Raw genomic sequence first — 21639 nt, 5'->3', positions numbered from 1 at the left:
CTATGAGACAAAGTGGTGAAAGGTATCTGTTCCCTGTTCACCACTCAGTTCCGCATCCTGGGGGCGGTGACGTCAGGAATTAACGCAGTTTACTGGATGTTAGAGGAAGAGCAAAAAAAAAAAAAAAAAAAAAGAAGGATCGAAGAGGGACAGAAGCTGCGATCAAACAAACAGCACAAATAACTGGTCGGGAATCGAGTTGGGGGTCAAAACTTCGATTGCGGGCAAGGTACGTAGCTTGAGAAGACTTACGCTTTCCCAATCTGTTTGATCTTTGTAGCATTTCCGTTTTCTAACAGCGGTATTGTTTGGTGTAAAAACATGGCTGTAATGCGTGGTACGGTGCAAAGAAAACCTCTGTAGCTCGTTCATGATAAAAAAAAACAAAAAAAACACTGCAGGTATCTCGGTTCTTTATCGACTCAGACAACACGTTGAATGTAGATTGTGTGCGCCGAAGACCGTTTCTTGTCTGTATGTGGAAATTTGCGGCATGAATTTTACACTCGGCCGAGCCACACAGCTCGTCGGGAATCTCCGTGAGAGCTCGGAGCTCTGATCGATGGCCTCGAACTAGTTGACTGGCCGTGTATGTATTCGTACATTAGATAAGTGATAACAACGTGTGGAACCAGTGCAAGTTACTGTTTCTGTCCAGGTAGGCCTACCTATCACTTATCAATTCTGATATGTACACCGGAAGTTATAACTGTCATGTGACTCGTGACGTTGCATCGTGTCTCTTTTGGGAGCCTGTCAGCTGTCATCCACCTTTTTTTTTTTTTTGTCGTTGTGTCTTATTTTCCTTGAAAGGGCTCACTATTAACTGTCTCACCAGTTATTTGCATGCTTTTAATTCTCTGACACTGCAGTCAGTCTCTGCTCCCGATCTGAGACGGAGATGGCAACCGAGAAGACTGAGTACACTCCCGTGCAGGGGGGACACTCTCCACCATCGCTCCCTGGGCAGCCAGCGTTTCCTATCGGGTTTGACAACATGAATATGCCGGACCAGAACACGTACGGAGGCCCCGCTGTGCCTGGTGGTTTCCCTGTTCCCAGTGGTCTACCTTTCCCTCCACCTACTGCCTTTGGACCGGGTGTTCCCGGAGCTTTTGGGATGCCTATGCACCCCCCAGGATACGGTGAAAAACCCTCCTCTCCACCTTATTTCCCACCAGACCAGGGCAATGTTGGTAACTACAGTGGTGGGTATTTTTGAAACTGTAACATTTTTTGTGAAATACAATTGGGATGAGGGATAATACTTTTGTTTCCGGCCCGTGCCATTTCAGATGATGTTTACCGCAGTGAGGAGGACCCACCCCCCTTTCATGAGAACCAAGACTTTGATTTTGGATTAGATAACAAGAGCATAAGAAGAGCCTTTATTCGAAAGGTAAGGGGACGCTGCGTTCGATGGAATGTATGGGGATGTAGGCAGTGTGTGAGGATGTATGAAGAGATTAACAATCAACAAACATGATTAACATGCAGCAGAGCAAAATCATTTCATGTTAAACACTGTGTGAAATTTGCAACAATATAATTCCTGGTGTCCCTCTTTGAACAAAATGTTATTGAAATCACATTTTTGACATCTACTTCCATGCAACAAACATGTACAACCTCCTAGGTGAAGTCAATCAGGGACTCTGAATCTGATCCATCTTTGGCTGCTGCCTTACTGTCCACTCTTCTTCCCTGCAGGTGTTCTTGGTGTTGACGGCTCAGCTGATGGTGACATTTGCCTTTGTGGCTGTTTTCACCTTTGTGGACCAAGTCAAGGTGTTTGTCCAAGTGAACACCTGGACATACCTGGTGTCCTACGGGATATTCTTTGTTTCCGTTTGCGTTATCAGCTGCTGTGGAAATGTACGCCGAAGACATCCTTGGAACCTGGTTGCATTAGTAAGCCTGCTCTGACCCTTTTCTTTACAGTAGGAAACAGAGAGGGGAGGAGTTACAGCTGAGGAAGTGAATAAATGTGTTATCAGATCTGACTTGAAACATTCTTAGACTTCCACATTTTCAACAGTTTACACATATTTTAAATCACTGAAACTATACTTTGATATGACTCTCTGTTCATTATGCAGCAGTTGTGATGTATTTGTGTTTTATGTTTGCAGTCCGTTTTGACTCTGAGCATGTCCTACATGGTGGGAATGATCGCCAGCTTCCATGACACTGAGTCTGTGGTGATGGCTGTGGGCATCACAGCAGTTGTGTGCTTCACAGTGGTCATCTTCTCTCTGCAGGTCGGTATCCGTCACTGCCCTGCCTCTTGTATGAATGCACATGTACATTCATCACATTCTGATGTGATGGTAACCTTAGTAACGCTCTGTGCCTCCTCCCACAGACCAAGTGCGACTTCACTTCCTGCCATGGTGTGCTCTTCGTCTGTTTAATTGTCCTGATCCTCTTCGGCCTCCTCTGCATCATCATCCGTGACAGGATCCTGCACATCGTGTATGCTGGGCTGGGAGCTTTACTCTTCACCTGCGTAAGTTAGAAAACGAGTTGATATGATGATGTTGAAAGTATATCCGAGGCCCATGTGATCACACACATGCTGTAAAAAATAGCATATAACTGCAGACACCTTTGGGGCTTTTTCTCATTGAAATAATGAGAAAATCATCTGATATGGTTAATAATAGCTTAAACCTGTTATATTTTGAGAGAAAGTTTGATTTCCTTTAGCCAGCGGAAATCCTTAAAACAGTAAAAAAAAAAAAACACAAAAAAACAGGTGGTACAGTCGGCCTGTTCTTTTTATCTCTTAGTACTTAGTATTTGAAGGATTGAAAGTATTTTGATGTTCTGGTCATTTCAATATCAACCCTGAGATGCTTTGAAAGTCACATTTTGTGTGATTTGAAACAATGGGCATTTTGACCACAACATGGAAACACAACATTTATAGTTTCCAGAAATGGCGTCTGTTTCATCAGCAAATATGCTGTTAACAGATCTTATTTCAATGACTATCTACAGAGGAAATAAACTAAACCATTTTGACCTCACACTCAGAAATCACATCTGGGTACACCACTTGCAGAGATAAAGACAAAAATTATTTCAGTTGTCATTTGGCGCTGTAACTAGTAGTGATTACAGTCATCTGACTTATCTGTTATGGTCATTTAGGTATTGTGTTGCTTTGCTATCTATTGTTTGTATGCAGGTTTTCTAACCTGAACTTATCATGAACAAACATTGGGAATTTTCCAATTTTCTCACCATTAGAACTGTTGGCTGTAGCCTTGTGGTTACTCCTTTGACTCAAAGTCTGAGGGTCATTTGATGCTTATCTCCTTTTGCATGTTTCCTGTCCCACTCGACTAGCACACGTTTTAGGTGTGACAGGTGTTTGTGTCAGGTTTGAGGGCTCTGTAGAGTCCTCAAACCTGACACAAAAACAAACTCTTTGTATTGTTAAGATAAAAGAAGTTTGTGTTTCTTGTAATTTGGGAGAGACAATTCTTTAAACTTAGAAAATGCAAAATTATTTAAAAAAAAAACTATTGTGACAAATTTTTGTGTCAGAGATGTTTCACAAATTTTAGATCCAGATTAATGTCTGACCCATTGTGCATTCCTCTATTTTACAGTTCTTGGCGGTGGACACACAGCTGCTGCTTGGCAACAAGGAACTGTCCCTTAGTCCAGAGGAATACGTCTTCGCTGCTCTTAACCTGTACATGGATATCGTCAACATCTTCCTCTACATTCTCGCCATCATTGGAAGGGCCAGGGGAAGCTAAACAGGAGGAACAAAAGATTCAGCATCAGAAGAAAACATTTTTGAGTTTATAGCTAGAAGTGATTTTCCATAATCCTGATTTCTATCTTGTCTTGTAGTGTGAACTGACCACATAGTTTAAATCATTTTTGTCTTCACTCTGTAAATGTTCTTTTCTATGGTAATATAAATATATCTCTATGTTGTGTATTTTTTGAGGTGTGGGGGATTAAAGTTTTTATGAGATGTCTGACTGTTGTACAAACTTTTTTGGTTTAGAAAAAGGGCAATGTCGGAAGAAATCATTTAGAGTATCAAGAGCTCAGCAGCAGTTGTGTTTTATCTTCTTTGCACTTTTAGGACTTCTTCAATGCAGGCTGCTTCAGCAGATGACCGTTATGAGCTTTAAACTTGAGAAACAGTAAGTGGACTTATCTTCAGGTTTAAAATGATCATTATTGCTTAATATGAATTCTTGCAAACAGTGAGAAGAGCTTAAAAGTGCGGTGGATCAAAATCCAAAAAGCTGCTGTGCTTGCAGAGTCTGTCGCCATGACAACAAAGTAAATAACATCAGCTGGTGAAGACAGTGAGTTATGCTTGAAAGTTGTACACAAAGCTAATAATGCTTGACCTTTTGGGGTTTTTTGTCAAAATGCAATTATGTTGAAGTGCTATCTTTAAAGCTTACCTATAAATGTTTTTTTTTCTAAACTTGTTCTCTGTCTTTTGTACTGAGTGCAAGAATCCTACAAAGAGAACTCTGTGTTGTTGTGATTTGATATTTGATTCTGTCACTGTTTAGAAAGTGTTTGGGCATTTGGGCTCAGCTGTTAAACTGGGAGCCTAAAAATGGACCTGGAGCAAACTGTTGGATACATTCTGTCAAAATACGAACAACTCGAGCAGGAAATTGACGTGTTGAAGAAAGAGAGAGCTAGGATGCAGAGCTTCAATGGAGATACTTGTGAGGAATTACCAGGTACTGTCAGAGGATTTTTTTCTCTGCCACTAGATGGCAGTCAGGCTACAGTTCAGATTTTTAGGAAGGGGTGAAGGCGTGTGCATACTTGTAATATAAACAAAGACTTTGTTATTTAATCAGGTCAGTTTTATAGTAGACCTCTACTGTATGTTGCTGTAGCTTTTCATAATAACAATTGAAAGGGAAGAAATGTGATCTTAGATGTTTCTTAGTAATTCAATTCTTAAGAAATAGTTACAAATCTCGATATTTTGGATGATATTAAGCCAAAATTGTTTTGGTATAAATCAAAGTGACACAATAAATATCATGTCATGAAAGGAGCTTCTAAAGTTGATCCAGGCTATGGACCAGACAGAAAATCTTTGAATGAGGATCACAACAGACATGTGATGGGACTCAAAACACAAAATTAAAGTGAGCTGCCTCAATCCATATGAGCCTAAAATGCACCCTAAAAGGAAAATGAATTGCCCATTAGACCATTGAACATTCCTAAAGCTCCAGTAAGAAACTTTTGGTTTGTGTTGATTTTAGTGCCAACTGTGGACAAAGTGTGGACAAAGTACCTCATCTCTTTGCTGAATTTGACCTATCCATGGCTAAGAAGTATTTTTTTTTTAACAAAATAATGTCATCATGCTGTCTTTAACTGTCAAATGTATCACTCATCGTGAGTATTTGCTGTGGAAAATGTTTTTCAAAGAGGCTATTACTGCAGTGTGTTGTTAGTTACTTCCTCTGACACCTACCAGCAGTAGTAGCAGCAGTTTCAGGCATTACTAATAACAACACAAAAATAACCAATCTCAATGCTTGTGGTCTTGTTAGCTTTTGTATGTAATATAAATTCATCAATAATTATTTCAGTCTTTTTAATAACCAGTCAAAAATCTTTAATAATGTAAAACTATTCAAATCAGACCCTGATTCGTTTAAACACGTGTAAAGAGTGAAGGTCGTTGCATATCAAAGCTGTGATGAGATATAAGCATGCATGTTTAATGACTGTCTTTAAACATATCCTAATACTTGTCTTTATTAATAAATAACAATAAAATGTTCATATGTTTCATCAGTTTGCTCTACTTCAGGGAGAAAACCATCCTGCCTGTGGCAGAACACCTGCGAAGAGAAAGATTTTAGAAAGGACTTGCAGCTAACAAAGGTCAAACATGAACACCGAACCTCATCTCCCGTCAACTTCAAATCTTTCCTACAAAGCTCGATGCACACGGACAGAAGTGAGATGTTAGAGTTTCAGAGCTGCCAGGCAGATATTTCTCTTAATGTCAAAGGTAAGTGATGCATGACACATTTCCACAGTAACAGCTCTGTTGCCAAAAAAAAAAAAAATTGTATTATCTTTTATCATATCATTGCAGATTCAAACAGGCTGCTGGGAGAGATAGCTTTTCAACTGGACAGGAGGATTCTCTCTTATATCTTCCAGGGCCATAGGAGGCATTATGGTTTCACACTGCTCAACATACCAAACAAGATCACAGAGGTAAAGAAAATAAAATGGGAAATAAATGGTTGGGCTGTTGAGGATAAATCTAACTGAAATGTAGTTTATCAGTCAATTTACACAAACAATACTGAGCAGAAGATTTACTTTCCCTGACTCACAAGGAAGTAACAAGCCTTTACTTCTCTCTTTGCAGGTCAGCACACACCCACTGACAGGGAAGTTAGATGAGGGCTATCGGCTTCATCTCACTCAGAGGTATGCTGACCTCATGGAGAGGTTGAGTCAGCTCGGGTATAAAACAGCACTTCACCCTGCTTTTACGGAATTTGTTGTGAACACCTTTGGGATCCTGAGAGAGAGGCCTGTTGAACACAGCAACCAGGGAATGCACTTGAATAATCCAGACTTTTTGAAGAAGGTGTTAATGACCACAGCACCTGGAAAACTTCAGAAGGACCTGCTGCTTGTGCTCACCTGCCTTTGCAACATGGCCCAGAGAGATGGAAGGCCTCTTCTTCTCTGGTAGATGTGACCGTTTCGAAAAGGGAGAAAAATAGAGCACGCTTCCATGGTCCCCAAGCAGGAAATAAATACTGATAGATAAAGCTTAACACATTTTGTATGGCTGAATTTTTAAACACAGACAAAGTTTTTAAACTCTAAATAAATACACAGAATATATGCATGATACATTATATGATTTTCAAGGTTAAACTGACCAGCAAACCTTACAGGGGCAATACGGACATATAGCATTCTGTCGTCCTTTTTCTGATTTCTTTGGGTAGTACAATTCCCTAGCAGTGGATTGCTATTTCAACCAATATTCAATAATTGCCCATAGGACAGTACAACCTTAAATATAAGAATCCACAGCATGGATTAGTGAGCAACAATTAAAAGGCAAGTGAGTAGGCCTACTTTCATTTTTAAAAGATATTCAATATTTTATTTGGGTGACTGTAATTGGCCTTCCTGTTTTCTCTTCTCTTGTATTTCTATTTTAGCAAGCAAGTTAGATTATCATCAATAGGTCTGCCTACTCATCGATTTATTCTGCAGTAGGCTTTCCTTATTTTATTATTATTTTAATACAGCATTTTGCCAAAACACGCAATGACAGTAATACAACGGGAAATTAACTTGCTTTCCTTCCTACTACTTAGTTAGTAGGACAGATCATCATCTTACTAGCCTAACAGGTCGACTCAGGTAAGCTCTTCTTGCCAGACGAGCTCCAAACCATGACGACGTCACAGTGGGCGTGGCTTAATAATGTCTTCAGCCTTTTGGAGCACGGTGGTCTAGTGTTCAAGGGGACCACTTCAATGAACTGTTTCACAAGAAAGGACATTTCCTTTAGAATATGTGACCAAATAAATAAATGCATGGGCAGCTTGCTCGCGGTATGGACTCATCAGACGGACTGCTCCAGCTTCCCTGCAAAGGTAAGACTGTGCACTGCCACGTTAGCGGAGTGTTTTAAGCTAGCATGGCAACAGGACAGGTGACAGCTCTCTTATAACTTAAATGCATTAATCATTAAAGAAGTCTGACGTTTCAGCAGCCGCTTGGTATAATGGCAAAGGGGCGACGATAAAAGCAGCTCTGGGGTTTTAGAGTATTTCTAAATCATATATTAAGTATAACTTAGCTTAGCATACCTTTCAACAAGGCGATAACATGATTGGTGACATCCACCTCACCTACCTGTGTGAGTGACGTGATGACGCAGGAAGCTCGCATGACTTAAGTATGAGAAAAAGACTCAGGAGGGTTTAATTCATAGCAGCTACTTTTGGGTGGGTCTGCAACTTCCTGGTTGTAATCTGGTTGGTTGTATGGCTGTGTCATAGTAGAGATTTATTTTATTAACCTGAATGCGAGATACTGTCATTACACACTGAAACATAAAATGTACAACATTCAGACTACTGGAATTCATTATTTTCTCTTCGTTACTGTTTAGTTGTGACACAAAAACAAACTCTTTGTATTGTTAAGATAAAAAGATTGTTGCTAATGACGAATTCTTTTGGGGAAAAAAAAATCAGTCGAGTTTTTAAAAAATATTTGAGGTTTGACACAAATATGCTTATATCAACTGTAAATATATCCACACACTCTGACGTGTGGTGTTCAGACAGACTGTTGTAGTTTCATGTCGTCTGTAGTAAGGCACACTGTGCAGATGGTGACGGCTGTATTATAAGCTGTTTACGTTGTGTTTTTCTCCGTGCCTCCTTAAGTCATCATACTGCATTGCATAATCCTGCTGTGTGTAAACCAGCCCGATCTTCCCTCTGTATTTGACTGCACTGTCAGTGCAGCTCTCAACAGTGGCATGCATGGGCTTGGATTAAATGTGATAATAAAAGCCCATCATTCCTGAGAACCCATGCAGGAATGTCTGGCTTTTATTCACTAAAACAACCATGTCATTACATTTATTTTTTTGTGTCTTAGTGTCCATTGGAGCCCATGAAGGAGAGAATTGGCTTTGGAAACAGGCTTTGACCACCCAGTCCTGATGTGTTTCATCCTGATTGTTGCATAGGGAAGGGCAGGAATGGCACTGCGAGCGTCTCCATTTCCTAATGGGTTTGTTGCATGCCTCCATGATGTGGGATGGGCTTTAATCCTGCCTTGTTTCTGGTTTCTTGATCGCCTCATTGCTCTGTTAAAGTCCACCACCTTCGAGAAAAGCCAGCGAGTGGAGCAAGAATGCTACCTCCACCCCCTCAAGGTTTTCTTTGGATTTATTCTCTTCTTCATTCTTTTTCTTGCTACAGCACCCTTTGCCTTCCTGGGCTTTTTGCTCTGGGCACCACTGCAGGCCTGCCGAAGGCCATTTTGCTACCACAGAGAGATACCCTCCTCACCGGAGACAGAGATACACAGGGGCTTTGAGTTGGTAGGAAAGGCATCATTTGGATTCGCCACAGCCAACCTGTGTCTCTTGCCTGACGGCATTGCTCGTTTCAACAATTTGGGGCACACCCAACACAGAGCCGCAACAATTGGTCAGCACATTGTGCATGGTGTGTGCAGACCGCATATTCGCATCTTTGTTGACTCCCCCAGCAGTTGTGGTACTCTCAGTCCCTCCAACAGCATACTACCAGCAGGTAACTCGTACACATATGGGGCTACGGATAGACAGACACAGCCCCCAGTAGGTAATCATTCGGACTCAACTGAAGGACACGTTTCTATCCCTAAGACTAATAGTCATGTAGTTTGTGATCCCTGTGATGATACAAAAGAGCCCTCCACTGAGCCACCTTCAACCCTTTTTAATTCAAATCAGAACTCCAACCAGCAGGATGGAACAGGGCACCGTAGTGCCCCCCGAGCTCTTCTCTCTCAGGGTCTCCGCCAGCAGGACAACCCACCCTGGGAGGTGTCGTCGTTGTTCCCTGCCAATGTGGACATTCTGTGCCTAGAGGAGGTGTTTGATAAAAGGGCAGCAAAGAAGCTCACCAAAGCACTGAAACCAGTGTTTGGACACATACTCTATGATGTTGGTGTTTATGCCTGCCAGCCACCATGCAGCTGTTCCTCTTTCAAGTTCTTCAACAGTGGCCTGTTTGTAGCAAGCCGATTCCCTGTGCTAGAAGCCCAGTACCACTGGTTTCCAAACAGCCGTGGGGAAGACGCACTGGCTGCCAAGGGCCTCCTTTCTGCCAAGGTAACATGCCGGTATTAAGTTGCTATTGATCAACACAGATATGTCACAAGTAATGCTTTGTTCATACTATGAAAACAACAGAGATTATATTATTGATCTGCTTTAAATTTTCAGGTGCTAATTGGGAAGAATCGGAGACAGAAGAAAGTGGTTGGCTTTTTTAACTGCACACATCTTCATGCACCAGAAGGCAAGTCAACATTTCTAAGTCTTGTCAAAATAACAAACATTGTTGCAGTCTATAACAGTTGGTCTTTGTTCTCTTAAAATCAGGTGAAGGAGAAATTCGCTGTGAGCAGTTAAACATGGTAACCAAGTGGATTGGTGATTTTCAAGCAGCAAACAGACTGCCTGATGAGGATGTTGCTTTTGACGTGCTATGTGGAGATTTCAACTTTGATAACTGCTCACCTGGTGTGTTTCTGACAAGTTTCTTCTCTTGGTATATTATTATGATATTGATTATGATATGCTCTCTTGACTAACTATAACTTTATTTTGTTTGTCTAGATGACACCCTGGAACAGAATCATTGTTTGTTTGAGGAATACAGAGACCCGTGCAGGGCAGGGCCTGGAAAAGAGAAGCCATGGGTCATAGGTGCATACTTTATTAATTATTCAACCACAGTCAGTACTGCATGCAAACAAGTCAAATGAGGACAACCACTGCATATGTCCTTTGTGTGCTTCTGTAGGTACTCTGCTGGAGCAACCCACGCTCTATGAAGATGACATAAACACAGCAGAAAAACTGCAAAGGTATACTCTGTTCCAATTTCTGAAGCCTCAATAACCCATCACACACTGTACGCTGCCTCTAACTGAAGCTGATGTAAAGATCCCCTCCGTCTCCTTCATGTAGAGCTCTGGAGAGCGAGGAGCTGAGAAAGCGGTATATCTCCCCTCCTGTTCCTGCGAAGGGTTGTGAAATGGTTTACCCTGAGGCTGACCAGCCATGGATCGGACGTCGAATAGACTACATTCTGTATCGTGAAAGCTCCATCTCAAAGCACTGTAGAACGGTGCGTGTCGCTCTATGGTTTTACTCTCTCCTCCTCTCTGCTTTTTCCTTCTTCCATACTTCTGTCTTTTTTTAAATTACATTTTCTCAAATATATCACACATTATTTAAAAAACATTTGCACTTGGCAAAAGTAGTAACAGTCAGTTATTTATAGATGTGGTCTTAACATACTAATCATTCCTGTTAGAGCAGTATTTTGATATAAATTCACACATTCTATTTGTTTCCATACAGGAAATTGAAGAGGTGACCTTTGTTACCCAGCTGGCTGGCCTTACAGACCATATTCCTGTGGGCTTGAGACTAAATGTGACTATGGACTCTGACAGTGCTGAAGAACAAGGGCTAAAATGAACTCAGAATCATAAAGGGAACAAAATGTACTGAAACGTACACTGCTCTGATCTATACAGGCATCACTATGTCTGCTTTACATACTTGAATTTTGATTCAATGACAATGTACAGAGACCAATGAGATGATACCTCAAGACATTCAAGTTTTACAATGTTTACAATTTTATACGTAGAGGTGTGTCAATGACAATGGCATTGATTTTGTAAAATATAAATATATTTGTAGGATTTTTCATTCAGATTTTTTTCCTACAGAAATAAATTTTAAATAATTGATTTGTATACGCTGTCTCTTGCTTTTTCATTGTCCATCAGTTTTCATTTTCAATAATTTGATCACAACAAAACAAAGACAAAGACTTTCAAAGACATTTGCTGCTCAGAGGGACAATTAACAAAACAGGGTGAGCAAGCATTTCCAGATGAACCTGGTCAATCTAATACCTTTAGCCAATGTATTATAAGCGAATATTAAACAGGGTACACTTTTAGTTATTAGATGTTGCGGTTATTTCTCAGATTTTAAGCAGTATCCGCAGGCTAAGTCTTCACAACACTGCAACCTCTAATCTTGTAAACCGTACGGATTTGCTAGTCAGCAGCCTGAGATTTGAAGTCAATACCGCTTGGGGCCCGTAGGGGCCGCTCTTCATATATGTTATTCCCGAAACCAGCGAAGAAGCCGTATGAACCAATCAAATGCCAAGGACGAAATCTACTTCCTGTTTATAGCTCGGTGTGCTCGTGTGTGTCATTTACTGTGATATTGTCACGTTGTTAAAGATACAATTATGAGTATTCTCAATCACTCAAAGAAACTAATGCTTTCTGCTTTTAAAGGTAACGCTGTGTTGGCGCACACCGTTGTTTGTAGAAGTTTCAGTTCGGTCCACAAAGCTCGTTATAACAGTCTGAGTGTACCTCGACGTGATACACCATATTTATCCTCACGTTGGCTTTATGTTTTCAACAAACACCTGGACACAGAAAGATTGTACTCAGAAATGTGTAGTGAAAACAGTTCAGTTAAGAGCACTGTTGTCTTACAAGAGGAGTCAGCTGAGTTAGAAAGGGACCACAGACAAAGTAAGTAACTCTGTTATGAGATGGTTATTTGATTTCATTTATATCGTTATCTTAAAATAAAAAAATAATCCAGGTTCTAGTTTGGTAAACTTGATGATATTTTTCATGGAGTTGGATTTTAATAAAATGAAATAAGGTTAGATATTTTTTCAATTGACCTGACCTACATAAAAAATATTTTTAATATTTTATCTCTTAAAATGAGATTGACTGAATTGTACTCTACTTTACAGTAAAAGTTCTAACTGGGCACCGTGTGTGTGGTTAAGTTAGACATTTGAAAACATGTAATTAATAAACTAAAATGTAATAAACAAGGAACCCTGAATTGTTGGGCTGGGAAAGGAGACTTCCTCTAATCGTCAAAAACCTAAAGTAAGATAACTATCATGTCACTTCAGAGCTGCTCCAGTCAGAGCATGTTGGACCATTATACCTGAAGAAGTATCCACACAGTTAATCGATTAACACAAAAGATGCAGAGTAGATGGACTAATCGATTAATTAATTCAGATTTAGGATTTGTGACTTTTTGAAATTTTGATAACCATTTATTTCCTGAATATTATTGACAACATTTTTCTCCTATTTGTCTTCAGAATCTCCCGAGACTTTCTCGCTTGATGTTCTGGTGTCCCTACTTCGTCAGGAAAATGCAGTGGACATCTGTGTGATTAAAGTACCTGAGGAGATCAAATACACAGAGAACTTTATTGTTGTCAGCGGTGTATCATCAAGACACCTCCGTGCGATGGCACTTTATGCCATTAAAGTGGTAATTTACATCGATTTTCTTATTGTTAAATGTTGATATGGTCAATGCTTTTGCGAACTAACAAAATGATTTTTCTGCAGTACAAGTTTCTGAGGAAAGAAGGGGAACCAAATGTGAAGATTGAAGGAAAGAAAGCAGACGACTGGATTTGTATTGACTTTGGTATGAAAAACTTAGAGATCCTTTGTTCTAATGTTCAATTCAAACAGTTGATGTGAATTTATAATCCCTATATAGTTGCTAGTTGTGTTCACTTTCCCGTTCTTTCTGTATCAGGGAACATGGTCTGTCACTTCATGCTACCAGAGAGCAGAGAAGTGTACGAGTTGGAGAAACTCTGGACTCTCCGCAACTTTGACGAGCAGCTGAAGAGCATCCCCGCGGAGACTCTACCAGAGGACTTCATTTATGATCCTGAAGTCACAAAGTGAAAGCACGGGACAATTCATTTGTGTATGTCACAGAACTATCTACATACTTCTTTGCTTCACCTTTGAAATGAAATATTTAAGAAGAAAAGAAATCTCTGGACTGAAACAACACATTTTGTGTTGAGTCCAGATGAATGCGGTGAGTTTTTGAGTGGTGAAGAAAATCTGTATGTTCTGTCATGTTTTGATTGTTAAAATAAATTATTTTAATACCAAATATATTTAATTTACTAATCACTGTTTTTACTCAGCCACATATGAACAGAAGACAAAGACATATGACTAGGTTTTTATTGACAAGTACATTTACACATACAAGGACTTTGACTTGGTGTTTTGGTGCAAAACAATTAACATAGGAGTAGAGCAAAAACAGTAAAAGGCTATAAAACAGCAGTGCTCCTGCTGACAGGGGACTTTAATAGAATTATATGATGATATAAGATATGTGGTAGAATATATAGAACATAAAATGTAAAAAAAGGTGCAATGGAGGAGCTGTAGTGCAGAGTGTACATTTTGACAGTGTGTAGTGTAAACTGACAAGCCTTAAGCCCAAAGTGCTTTAATGTAACACATACAATCTGATTAAGCCTTCACATCACTAATGGTCTCTCACTGTGGGGCTGGATGAGATTCTTTGTCATGTTGGGGGTGGGGTTAGGCGGGGGGGCTGATGTGTATATATGAGTTATTAAGAGGTACAGTCTGTAGTCTGCCTGTTCAACCCTTCAACCAACCAGTTGCCAAGTGACTGAGTACTCAAATCTGTGTGAAAGTTGGAGGGATACATGTTGCATAGTTTTAAAAACAAGAGTAGTCATGGCAAAGAATGGCCCTGAGTCTTTTTTGTTAGGTTAAATTCAAGACATAATTTACATGATCTTAAGATATGCAGTGGACATGCAACATGAAGTCTCCTGGAAATAAATATTGGAGAAAGTTCTAGTAGAACTTCAAGGTTGTAAATCACAGTACAGTAGTGAGTACATGTTCTCACCTTCTACCTGAGGTTCCCACTCACTGAGCAGCATGTTTCTAAAGAGCAGGTACTTTTTTTTTTTTATACAGAAATGATCATGTGGGGTCATCAAAACAGGCCTCTCCACTTATTGCAAGTCAATTGCACCATCCAGGTAAAAGGAAAGTTGTTCCTCAAAGTATATGGTGTGAGATGGATTCACTCAGCACTTAGGTGTGCTAAAAGATTGCTCAGTGGATCTGTAAAACATGTGGGTGTTCAGCACTTGTGTTATACAAAGAGACTCCACAGTCTGTGGAGTCCTTGGCTGATAAACAGCAGTTAGGATGCTGTGCTATACCAGACCTTAAGATGAACTGCATGTTTTGATCATATGGAACTGTTAACATTTTTAGTTTTCTACTAAGGTTAGTTTCTACCAACGCCTCATGTGACATCAAATAGAAACAGATGCATTATAATTAAAACCTGTTGTTTTTATTGCGAGTCAGAGCCTGGAGATAGAGTCAAAAACAGCCACAGAAGCTCAGATAGGAAGTTCATAAACACACATTATACCCTCCTATCGTCTTAGCGAGTGACCACTCATTGTGATGGAATTGTTGCAAGTCCAGCTGGATAGAACATTTGCTAAATGTAAAAAAGTAATGGAGCAGGAGATGCCTTCATGGAGCCTGAACAGATTTAATTTCCCCCTTGTGATTGTGTTGTTTTTACATGCTGCCAATGTCTAAAAATGAAGAATCTCACACTTATAAAATATGTGTGGATTTAAACAGCTTTACAAAGACTTTCTGGCTTTTCACTCGCTTTTCACTTGCACTACTAACTACTGCACTATTGTCTTATTTAGCCTATTAGTCTTTGCTTATTTAATGTTATACTCTTGTACACTGAGAGCAAAGTTCAGCGAAGCCAAATTCCTTTTGTGTGTAAGCATACACGGCCAATAAAGCTGATTCTGATTCTAAAATGCGACAACATGGACGTGAAAACGTTCATCATTGACAAATATTTATAACTGTTAAATAACTACATTGCACCGTTTTTTACATTTTTAATTTAGGGATAATAGTTGTTCATATTTGAATAAAAGTGCATTGAATGAAAAGATCAAATCCTTTACTAAATCTTTGGACCTTCTGAGTCTTAGCAGCTGATTGGAGTGGATTAACTAAATGGCTCTAGAGGGGGACAAGTGAAAGAAATGACTCCAGAGTTGCTACCGTGGCTAATGTTCCCATTATCTGCTCAGCCATTTCCCCCCACTGCGGTGTGATGGTTTGAATATACTTGATGATGGAGGACGTTGTAAAGAAAACAGAACTTCTTGAAACCTGTAGAAGCCTCTATATCGCAGTGAGGATTGTACTGTTAGAGTTGCAGGTTCAAAAGGAGCAAAAGAAGCGAGTGTTTAGGTTGTTTTGTTTCCAGTGAGGGCTTCTGCAGGTGGGTCGGAACTTGGCCGCAGTCTCTGTTGCTCTCTCAGTGGAGGGAGGTTTATGACAAGTTCTACCAGAGAGCCCCTCAACATTATCAGACATGGCACTGTGAGGACTCTGTGCTTTATCCACCTGGTCCTCATTTATCAGCAAAGTACTGTGCAGGCGTATGTGACTAAAGTCTTCAAATCAGGAGTGGATCCATACAGCACATTCATTTTTTTTTTAAAATACAGATGAAGAAAGGTTCTTTAAGAAAATATTGTGAATATAAAAAGGTATACAGCAATTGTTTTATAGCTTAGCTCTCTAGGAATGTTGAGGCATTCCTGTAAACTGATTTGTATTGACTGTTAAGAGAGTAGCAGGGGAATAATACCCTGATCTGTGCCGCCTGGTGAAATCATTTTAATACGTAAACCTCTTTATGCCGGATGAATCTTGGCTTCTAGTGTTAAAGTTTTTCAGTTGTGTGTACTTTCCCTGCAAAGACTTTTCCTGTGGAATGGACTTCTTCTTGTCAGACTGTCACAGGAAACAACAGCATCAATCTACTGTCACATTTCAGAATAGAGTGCTCTTCACAGAAAATAGATGCCATTAAAGTCAATTTACCATTTAGGGCCTGAAATCTTTTCACACTCTCGATCAACAGGAATTGAAAATGTATAGTTAGAGCAATTTTACTGCCCAGTTTTACGGTCTGGAGTGATTTGCAGCTTGGCTTGCTAGTTTGGCCCAAATGGTTGAGACAACTACATGTCAGTCAGAAGTGTTTTAAGAGCAGGGCAAGTGTTGTGCTTTAAAAAAAACACGCTTAAGGGAAAGCAACGTTCCCAACATCCATTAATCAATTTTTTTTTAAATTCTTGCTAATGACTTTTTACCTTAACGAACATTTGATGGCATTATATTCAAGTCATTCTGAGATGACACAGCAGCATTAAAGGCGCCTGTGAAAGTGTGTGTCATACTTTGACTGTCTGTGGCAAGCAGAGAAAAGTTTCACTTTAGTGTCTCAACCAGTGAAATTCTCAATAAAACTGATGGTGTGTAACTTGTAATGCCTGATGAAGGTCTGCTGTTTTCACATTAACTTTAACTATGTTAGCGTTGCCCAGATTGTGTCGGGAAAGAAGTGAGTCTGCATCATTAAAACACGCATTTATTTAAAAAGGCTTTCACAATCTGCTATCAATCATGCAGCTGTTGGAATTTAAAGAAAAATGCAGGAACTGTACAAATGTGACTAAAGTTAAAACAAATTTGTTGCAAATGTATATGAATTGTAGTGTGCACCTCTGTGGATTTATGTGTAATTAAATTAACTAAATACTTTAAGGAGGGTAATAAAACTGAGGAATAATTAAATCATGCATGTTGACTTTCACCAATAAAACATTAAAGCATTTTGTTTTAATTAATTTAAAAAATATACAACCCTGACATGACCAAAATCAAGTTGAATAAATAACATTGTAACTGATCTAAAGCTGTCGCACTTTACATGTTTGGGTCTTTTCACAATATTATATTTGAGTATGTCCATTTGATTCACCACTGAGGCATTCAGGGACTACTGGACTAATGAGGCAAGGGATATTTCTCGAGAGTGCCCTAAAAGTGAATAAACCACCCACCCTCCCCATCCGACACGCGCTGTATATAACACAGCCAATGTTGGGAATTTAAACAGAGTTGCCTTGACCAGAGAGTAAACTGACTGCGGCAGCTTTTTGTGATACGACATGACGTAAGCTTGTTTTTTCAAACCTTTTAATGATGGAATATCAGTCCAGTGTGGCGCTTCTGTTTCTGATTGTTATCATTGTCAAAATGTTGATAACATATTTTTATTATGCTTTTTGATGATTTATTCTCCCAATGATCCAGGTTTTCCTCGAGCTCTGTGATGTTGCTGAGTATTGTGGCTCTCTGCCTGCTGGCTTGTATTCACTCTGGGATAAATGCATATCCAGCCAAGCCTGCTGGTCCCCGGGAAGGTGCACCACCTGAGGAACTCGCCAAATATTATTCTGCACTAAGGCACTACATCAACCTCATTACAAGACAGAGGTTTGTTTTTTTGGTTTTTTTCATACATTAATGTTGGGTTGAGAAAATGTTGATAGTTCATGTGAACAATCACTGACATACCGCTGTGACTCTTTTACGCCTAGGTATGGGAAAAGAAACACCCCAGATACTGTGTTTTCAGATGTGTTGATGAGAGAGAGCACCGAGAGTATCCCAGGATCAGCCTATGCCAGGTGAAATATTTTTAAAGTAAAGTTTTACTTCATTTTCTTTAAAATCTGGTTTTATATTTAGTTTTTTATGCAATATAATGATCAGAATCAGAAATATTTTATTATATTGCATAACCAAACATGCAGGAGATTCTACAAGAAGACATCAATCTTTTAAAATAATTCACCACAACAGCCATAAAATAATCTAATATTGTCTAAGTATCTTCATTTTATGTTAGCACAGAAGTGTTCCTTTTAAAGGTTGTTGTATGCATTGATCATTGATTTGACGTTATTAAAATGCGTTTATAACGTTTGCCGACCTCTGTTATGTGAGTGGGGATAGTAAAACACTTAACATGGTTTTAATGTTTGTCAAAAAAACACTTTTTACTTGAAATGTTACTTCCTTCTGTTGTAGGTATGACGAACGGCCCCTGTGGTGATGCTGCTGCCATGACTGTAAATGAAATAAAATGAATTTGTACTGCATGTCTGTAATGCAAACACTGAAGTCTGTTATATAAAACTTAACAGAGCCTACCCACTGTCTTACTCGCTTGATTTTACAAATATTATCTGTTATTTCTTAGCATAATCAACGCAGTAAATGAAGCATGCTGAAAGTGTTTATCACGAATGGAGTACCAGCGCCCTCTACTGGTGAAGAGGCAACATTTATACATTTCACAAGTGGGGGGAAATTAACATCTAAAAGATCATGTTTGCAATTTATCTTCCATATGGTGGGAAGTAAATTCGATCCTTTCTATGAGTTCACCATAGTTTTTTAAAATTTATTTTACTTTTTACACAAAGCCTACCGATGTTTACCTGCAGCTTGCCTCAACAGATTAGCAGTCTAATCCCATCAACTGACCTGGATACATCAAAAGAGAATCACGCAACACTGAGAATTTGGTAAACTTTTGTAACACTTGGTCCAACCTACTACCTCTTTTTTTTTTTATTGTGCATGTTTTGCAAACTGGTTTTGTACAGAGAAGCTGATGGGTGTTGCAAATTACATTATTTATAGCCAGATGTGGGTGTGGAATATCACTAGTGGTAATTATAATAGCAAGATCAACAGTATTCTTTTCCCTCATAAGGTAAGTGTTTCCCAAGAGTTTTAAAGTTGAATATGTTATTTCACATACAATAATTAAGCTAGTCATTGGATGTTGTGTAAGAGCGAGAAAACACAATATAGCCTACCTTATTATATTACTGGTGCACCATTCTAATAGTGCTTTGTTTATCAACATATCCACCACAGTGTGACGTCCTCATAGACGCAAACACTGTGAGTGTGAACAGTATTTCACATTTGTATTTAGAGGTCATTAGGCTTCTTAGGAGGGAAACCATGCTAAAATGAAACCACTGGTGCTGATCCCGATCATGCATTAGGGTACAATCCACATCGCAATATGAGAGTCTGCTGTAAAGGACTTGAGTGAGATTGAGTTGAAAGGTATTGGATGTCATGAGCACAGCACTGTCTGCCTGGACGGTGAGAAGAGGAGCAGGAGCGGGCACACTGCAAACGCTTTAAGAAGTACATTTACAAGAACTATTGCGCAAGTCATCAGCCAACAATGGATTTATGAAATGCGATTAACAACGAAAGCGTGACTGGGTGCTACTGACAAAAAAAAGGTAAATAATTATTCATTTATTTACGTGACTTTGGCAGCGGCTCCACCATGGAACCCTCTGCTCCACCAGCTAATCTGAGCCACATTAAACACAGTTAGCTACTCGCTAATTACTTGACTTTAAGTTACTTTTTTTACCTCACTTCTTCTTCCTCTACACACAGGAGCAACAACATGGAGGGGTTAGCCGTGTTGATACGCCAGGTTCATTCTTCATCGTGTCTGCAGTAGGCTGACAAATACAATATAAACGTAAAGCGCACGCCAGTATTTGCTAGCGATAATTAGCATTGCTAACTTGCGTGCGAATGAACTACGAACTAGTAATGACTAACACCGACTTTGCATTGAATGAACATGAGTGGATTTAACGCAAAATACGACGTGACATCGTATATCTGCGGGGTTACACATCCAAGCAACTCGTAATGTTTTAGAATCGACGCTGAAATGTTTATCGAAGCTAATAAGATACCAAAGGCTAGTTATCAGTTTTAGCCACACGCCCGCAGTGCGCATGTCCTGTGACAGACAATTTTTAAACAACTGCACAGAAATAATTGTTTGTTTCATTGTGGTTTGACAAACTTCGATTAAGAAGTAAAAGTTAGCAACTTATCTGCCACCATGAGCACCGAGCTACCTGGCTGCTCCTCGTGTGTTTGGTGAGGGAGGAATCAGTGTGTCTGTGTCCTCTGGGCTCAGCTGTGACACATCAGTCAACATTAGATAAGTTCTTCAAATAACGGTATACAGTCAAATATCGGGGGAATATCACGTAGAAATGGAGAAATATACACTTCTGAGGTGTTTCTTCATAATGTCCCTATAGGCCTCGTGTCCTCTCACCCCAGAGGTTACCTGGTGTCACATCTGACAGGGTGTCATTTATAGACTGACTGATATGAGTCTGAAATTGATTTGGGTGTTAAAAAAAAATATTAGCCCTGTTTCAGATTCACAGGCCTTGAAAAGTTCAAATTTTTCTGTTTTTGATTTTCTGAAAATTATTATCTAAGAGAAATGCATTTTTGCAGGTTATTGCTCACTGAATGGGTTTCCTAACTTCTCCATTTGCTCTGGTTTCTGTAAGCGAGCAGTTCGATGGCTTTTAGGAGTGGGAATATTAATGGTTATTAATATAATAAAAATATTGAAACGTGGCGGCCATGAGGCGATATAATATCGGTACACAAAATATTGCAATACTATGCTGTATCTTTTTTTCCCTTCACCTCTACTTTTGTCCATATTGTCCTTATTTTATAGGCTAAACCATACATTATAGACATACCTTTCTGGTAAACATCTATTTTTCTGTATAGTAAGCCATCAGTTTTTGATAAAACACAATTTTGGAACTCTACTGAGCAATAACAACTATTTATGATGACAACAAAACAAACATTTGTTGCACTCCAGTGATGTCTTATTTAAATCAGAACCTTGGATCTATCAAATCATTTGAACACAATTATTGCTTTGCAGACTCACTCTTATCTGAGCGAAAGGTCTGACTTGATCTGACTTAGTGGTAGTGATGAGTCTATTGAAATGGAGTGCGGTCATGGGATTTACTTGGCCAGTATTCTGAATAATTGCAGCACGGCAGTAAAACTGAACGAACAGGAGATGTCAAGGAACCAGAGGCAGATTGGGGTAGAGAGAGGCTTAATTATATGCATGAACGCTTGGTTACATTGTAACCTTGGTTCTCTGAGTTAAGA

The 21639-nt window shown here is 39.4% G+C and overlaps 5 protein-coding genes across 7 annotated transcripts; all 5 read left to right on the top strand.

The window, feature by feature from the left end:
* Positions 1–64: 64 nt before the first annotated feature.
* Positions 65–3952, top strand: grinab (glutamate receptor, ionotropic, N-methyl D-aspartate-associated protein 1b (glutamate binding)). Of its 3 annotated transcripts, none has more exons than XM_061050466.1 (7): positions 65–229; positions 873–1196; positions 1296–1399; positions 1711–1911; positions 2133–2261; positions 2366–2509; positions 3621–3952. In XM_061050466.1, exons 2-7 carry the CDS (start codon positions 902–904, stop codon positions 3771–3773), a joined length of 1026 nt encoding a protein of 341 aa, XP_060906449.1. In that variant the 5' UTR covers positions 65–229; positions 873–901; the 3' UTR covers positions 3774–3952. The 3 variants fall into 3 exon arrangements, with proteins under 3 accessions (XP_060906449.1, XP_060906446.1, XP_060906447.1); XM_061050463.1 differs by having other exon boundaries at positions 873–1208; XM_061050464.1 differs by having other exon boundaries at positions 98–229; positions 839–1208.
* Positions 3953–4145: 193 nt separating this feature from the next.
* On the top strand, positions 4146–7401 carry LOC132983908 (speriolin-like protein). The gene is made up of 4 exons (XM_061050467.1): positions 4146–4733; positions 5816–6034; positions 6122–6246; positions 6404–7401. The coding sequence occupies exons 1-4, from the start codon at positions 4604–4606 to the stop codon at positions 6734–6736; spliced, it is 807 nt and encodes a 268-aa protein (XP_060906450.1). The 5' UTR covers positions 4146–4603; the 3' UTR covers positions 6737–7401.
* Positions 7402–7500: 99 nt separating this feature from the next.
* smpd5 (sphingomyelin phosphodiesterase 5) lies at positions 7501–11565 on the top strand. Its single transcript, XM_061050462.1, has 8 exons — positions 7501–7658; positions 8677–9901; positions 10016–10091; positions 10175–10315; positions 10412–10501; positions 10599–10662; positions 10766–10925; positions 11162–11565. The coding sequence occupies exons 2-8, from the start codon at positions 8780–8782 to the stop codon at positions 11279–11281; spliced, it is 1773 nt and encodes a 590-aa protein (XP_060906445.1). The 5' UTR covers positions 7501–7658; positions 8677–8779; the 3' UTR covers positions 11282–11565.
* Positions 11566–11986: 421 nt separating this feature from the next.
* On the top strand, positions 11987–13794 carry malsu1 (mitochondrial assembly of ribosomal large subunit 1). Its single transcript, XM_061050468.1, has 4 exons — positions 11987–12369; positions 12969–13144; positions 13225–13306; positions 13421–13794. The coding sequence occupies exons 1-4, from the start codon at positions 12075–12077 to the stop codon at positions 13573–13575; spliced, it is 708 nt and encodes a 235-aa protein (XP_060906451.1). The 5' UTR covers positions 11987–12074; the 3' UTR covers positions 13576–13794.
* A 3884-nt stretch (positions 13795–17678) lies between these two features.
* LOC132983905 (peptide YY-like) lies at positions 17679–18794 on the top strand. The gene is made up of 4 exons (XM_061050461.1): positions 17679–17752; positions 17893–18075; positions 18180–18269; positions 18673–18794. The coding sequence occupies exons 1-4, from the start codon at positions 17748–17750 to the stop codon at positions 18695–18697; spliced, it is 303 nt and encodes a 100-aa protein (XP_060906444.1). The 5' UTR covers positions 17679–17747; the 3' UTR covers positions 18698–18794.
* Positions 18795–21639: the final 2845 nt, after the last annotated feature.

This window comes from Labrus mixtus, chromosome 11 (genome assembly GCF_963584025.1).
Source record: "Labrus mixtus chromosome 11, fLabMix1.1, whole genome shotgun sequence".
Taxonomy (NCBI): Eukaryota; Metazoa; Chordata; class Actinopteri; order Labriformes; family Labridae; genus Labrus; species Labrus mixtus.
This window is presented reverse-complemented; position numbering and strand designations above follow the sequence as displayed.

What these genes read in the sequence shown, in the direction of transcription:
- smpd5 (XM_061050462.1), top strand. Translation starts at nt 8,780, where the DNA reads ATGGCACTGCGAGCGTCTCCATTTCCTAATGGGTTTGTTGCATGCCTC. An exon ending in CTTTGATAACTGCTCACCTG is followed by an intron (nt 10,316 to 10,411) that starts GTGTGTTTCTGA and finishes TTGTTTGTCTAG; the next exon opens with ATGACACCCTGGAACAGAAT. An exon ending in ACAGCAGAAAAACTGCAAAG is followed by an intron (nt 10,663 to 10,765) that starts GTATACTCTGTT and finishes TCCTTCATGTAG; the next exon opens with AGCTCTGGAGAGCGAGGAGC.
- grinab (XM_061050463.1), top strand. Translation starts at nt 902, where the DNA reads ATGGCAACCGAGAAGACTGAGTACACTCCCGTGCAGGGGGGACACTCT. An exon ending in GAAGAGCCTTTATTCGAAAG is followed by an intron (nt 1,400 to 1,710) that starts GTAAGGGGACGC and finishes TCTTCCCTGCAG; the next exon opens with GTGTTCTTGGTGTTGACGGC. An exon ending in GAGCTTTACTCTTCACCTGC is followed by an intron (nt 2,510 to 3,620) that starts GTAAGTTAGAAA and finishes TCTATTTTACAG; the next exon opens with TTCTTGGCGGTGGACACACA.
- LOC132983908 (XM_061050467.1), top strand. Translation starts at nt 4,604, where the DNA reads ATGGACCTGGAGCAAACTGTTGGATACATTCTGTCAAAATACGAACAA. An exon ending in TACTTGTGAGGAATTACCAG is followed by an intron (nt 4,734 to 5,815) that starts GTACTGTCAGAG and finishes ATGTTTCATCAG; the next exon opens with TTTGCTCTACTTCAGGGAGA. An exon ending in TATTTCTCTTAATGTCAAAG is followed by an intron (nt 6,035 to 6,121) that starts GTAAGTGATGCA and finishes ATATCATTGCAG; the next exon opens with ATTCAAACAGGCTGCTGGGA.
- malsu1 (XM_061050468.1), top strand. Translation starts at nt 12,075, where the DNA reads ATGAGTATTCTCAATCACTCAAAGAAACTAATGCTTTCTGCTTTTAAA. An exon ending in AGAAAGGGACCACAGACAAA is followed by an intron (nt 12,370 to 12,968) that starts GTAAGTAACTCT and finishes ATTTGTCTTCAG; the next exon opens with AATCTCCCGAGACTTTCTCG. An exon ending in CACTTTATGCCATTAAAGTG is followed by an intron (nt 13,145 to 13,224) that starts GTAATTTACATC and finishes ATTTTTCTGCAG; the next exon opens with TACAAGTTTCTGAGGAAAGA.
- LOC132983905 (XM_061050461.1), top strand. An exon ending in AACCTCATTACAAGACAGAG is followed by an intron (nt 18,076 to 18,179) that starts GTTTGTTTTTTT and finishes TTTTACGCCTAG; the next exon opens with GTATGGGAAAAGAAACACCC. An exon ending in CCAGGATCAGCCTATGCCAG is followed by an intron (nt 18,270 to 18,672) that starts GTGAAATATTTT and finishes CTTCTGTTGTAG; the next exon opens with GTATGACGAACGGCCCCTGT.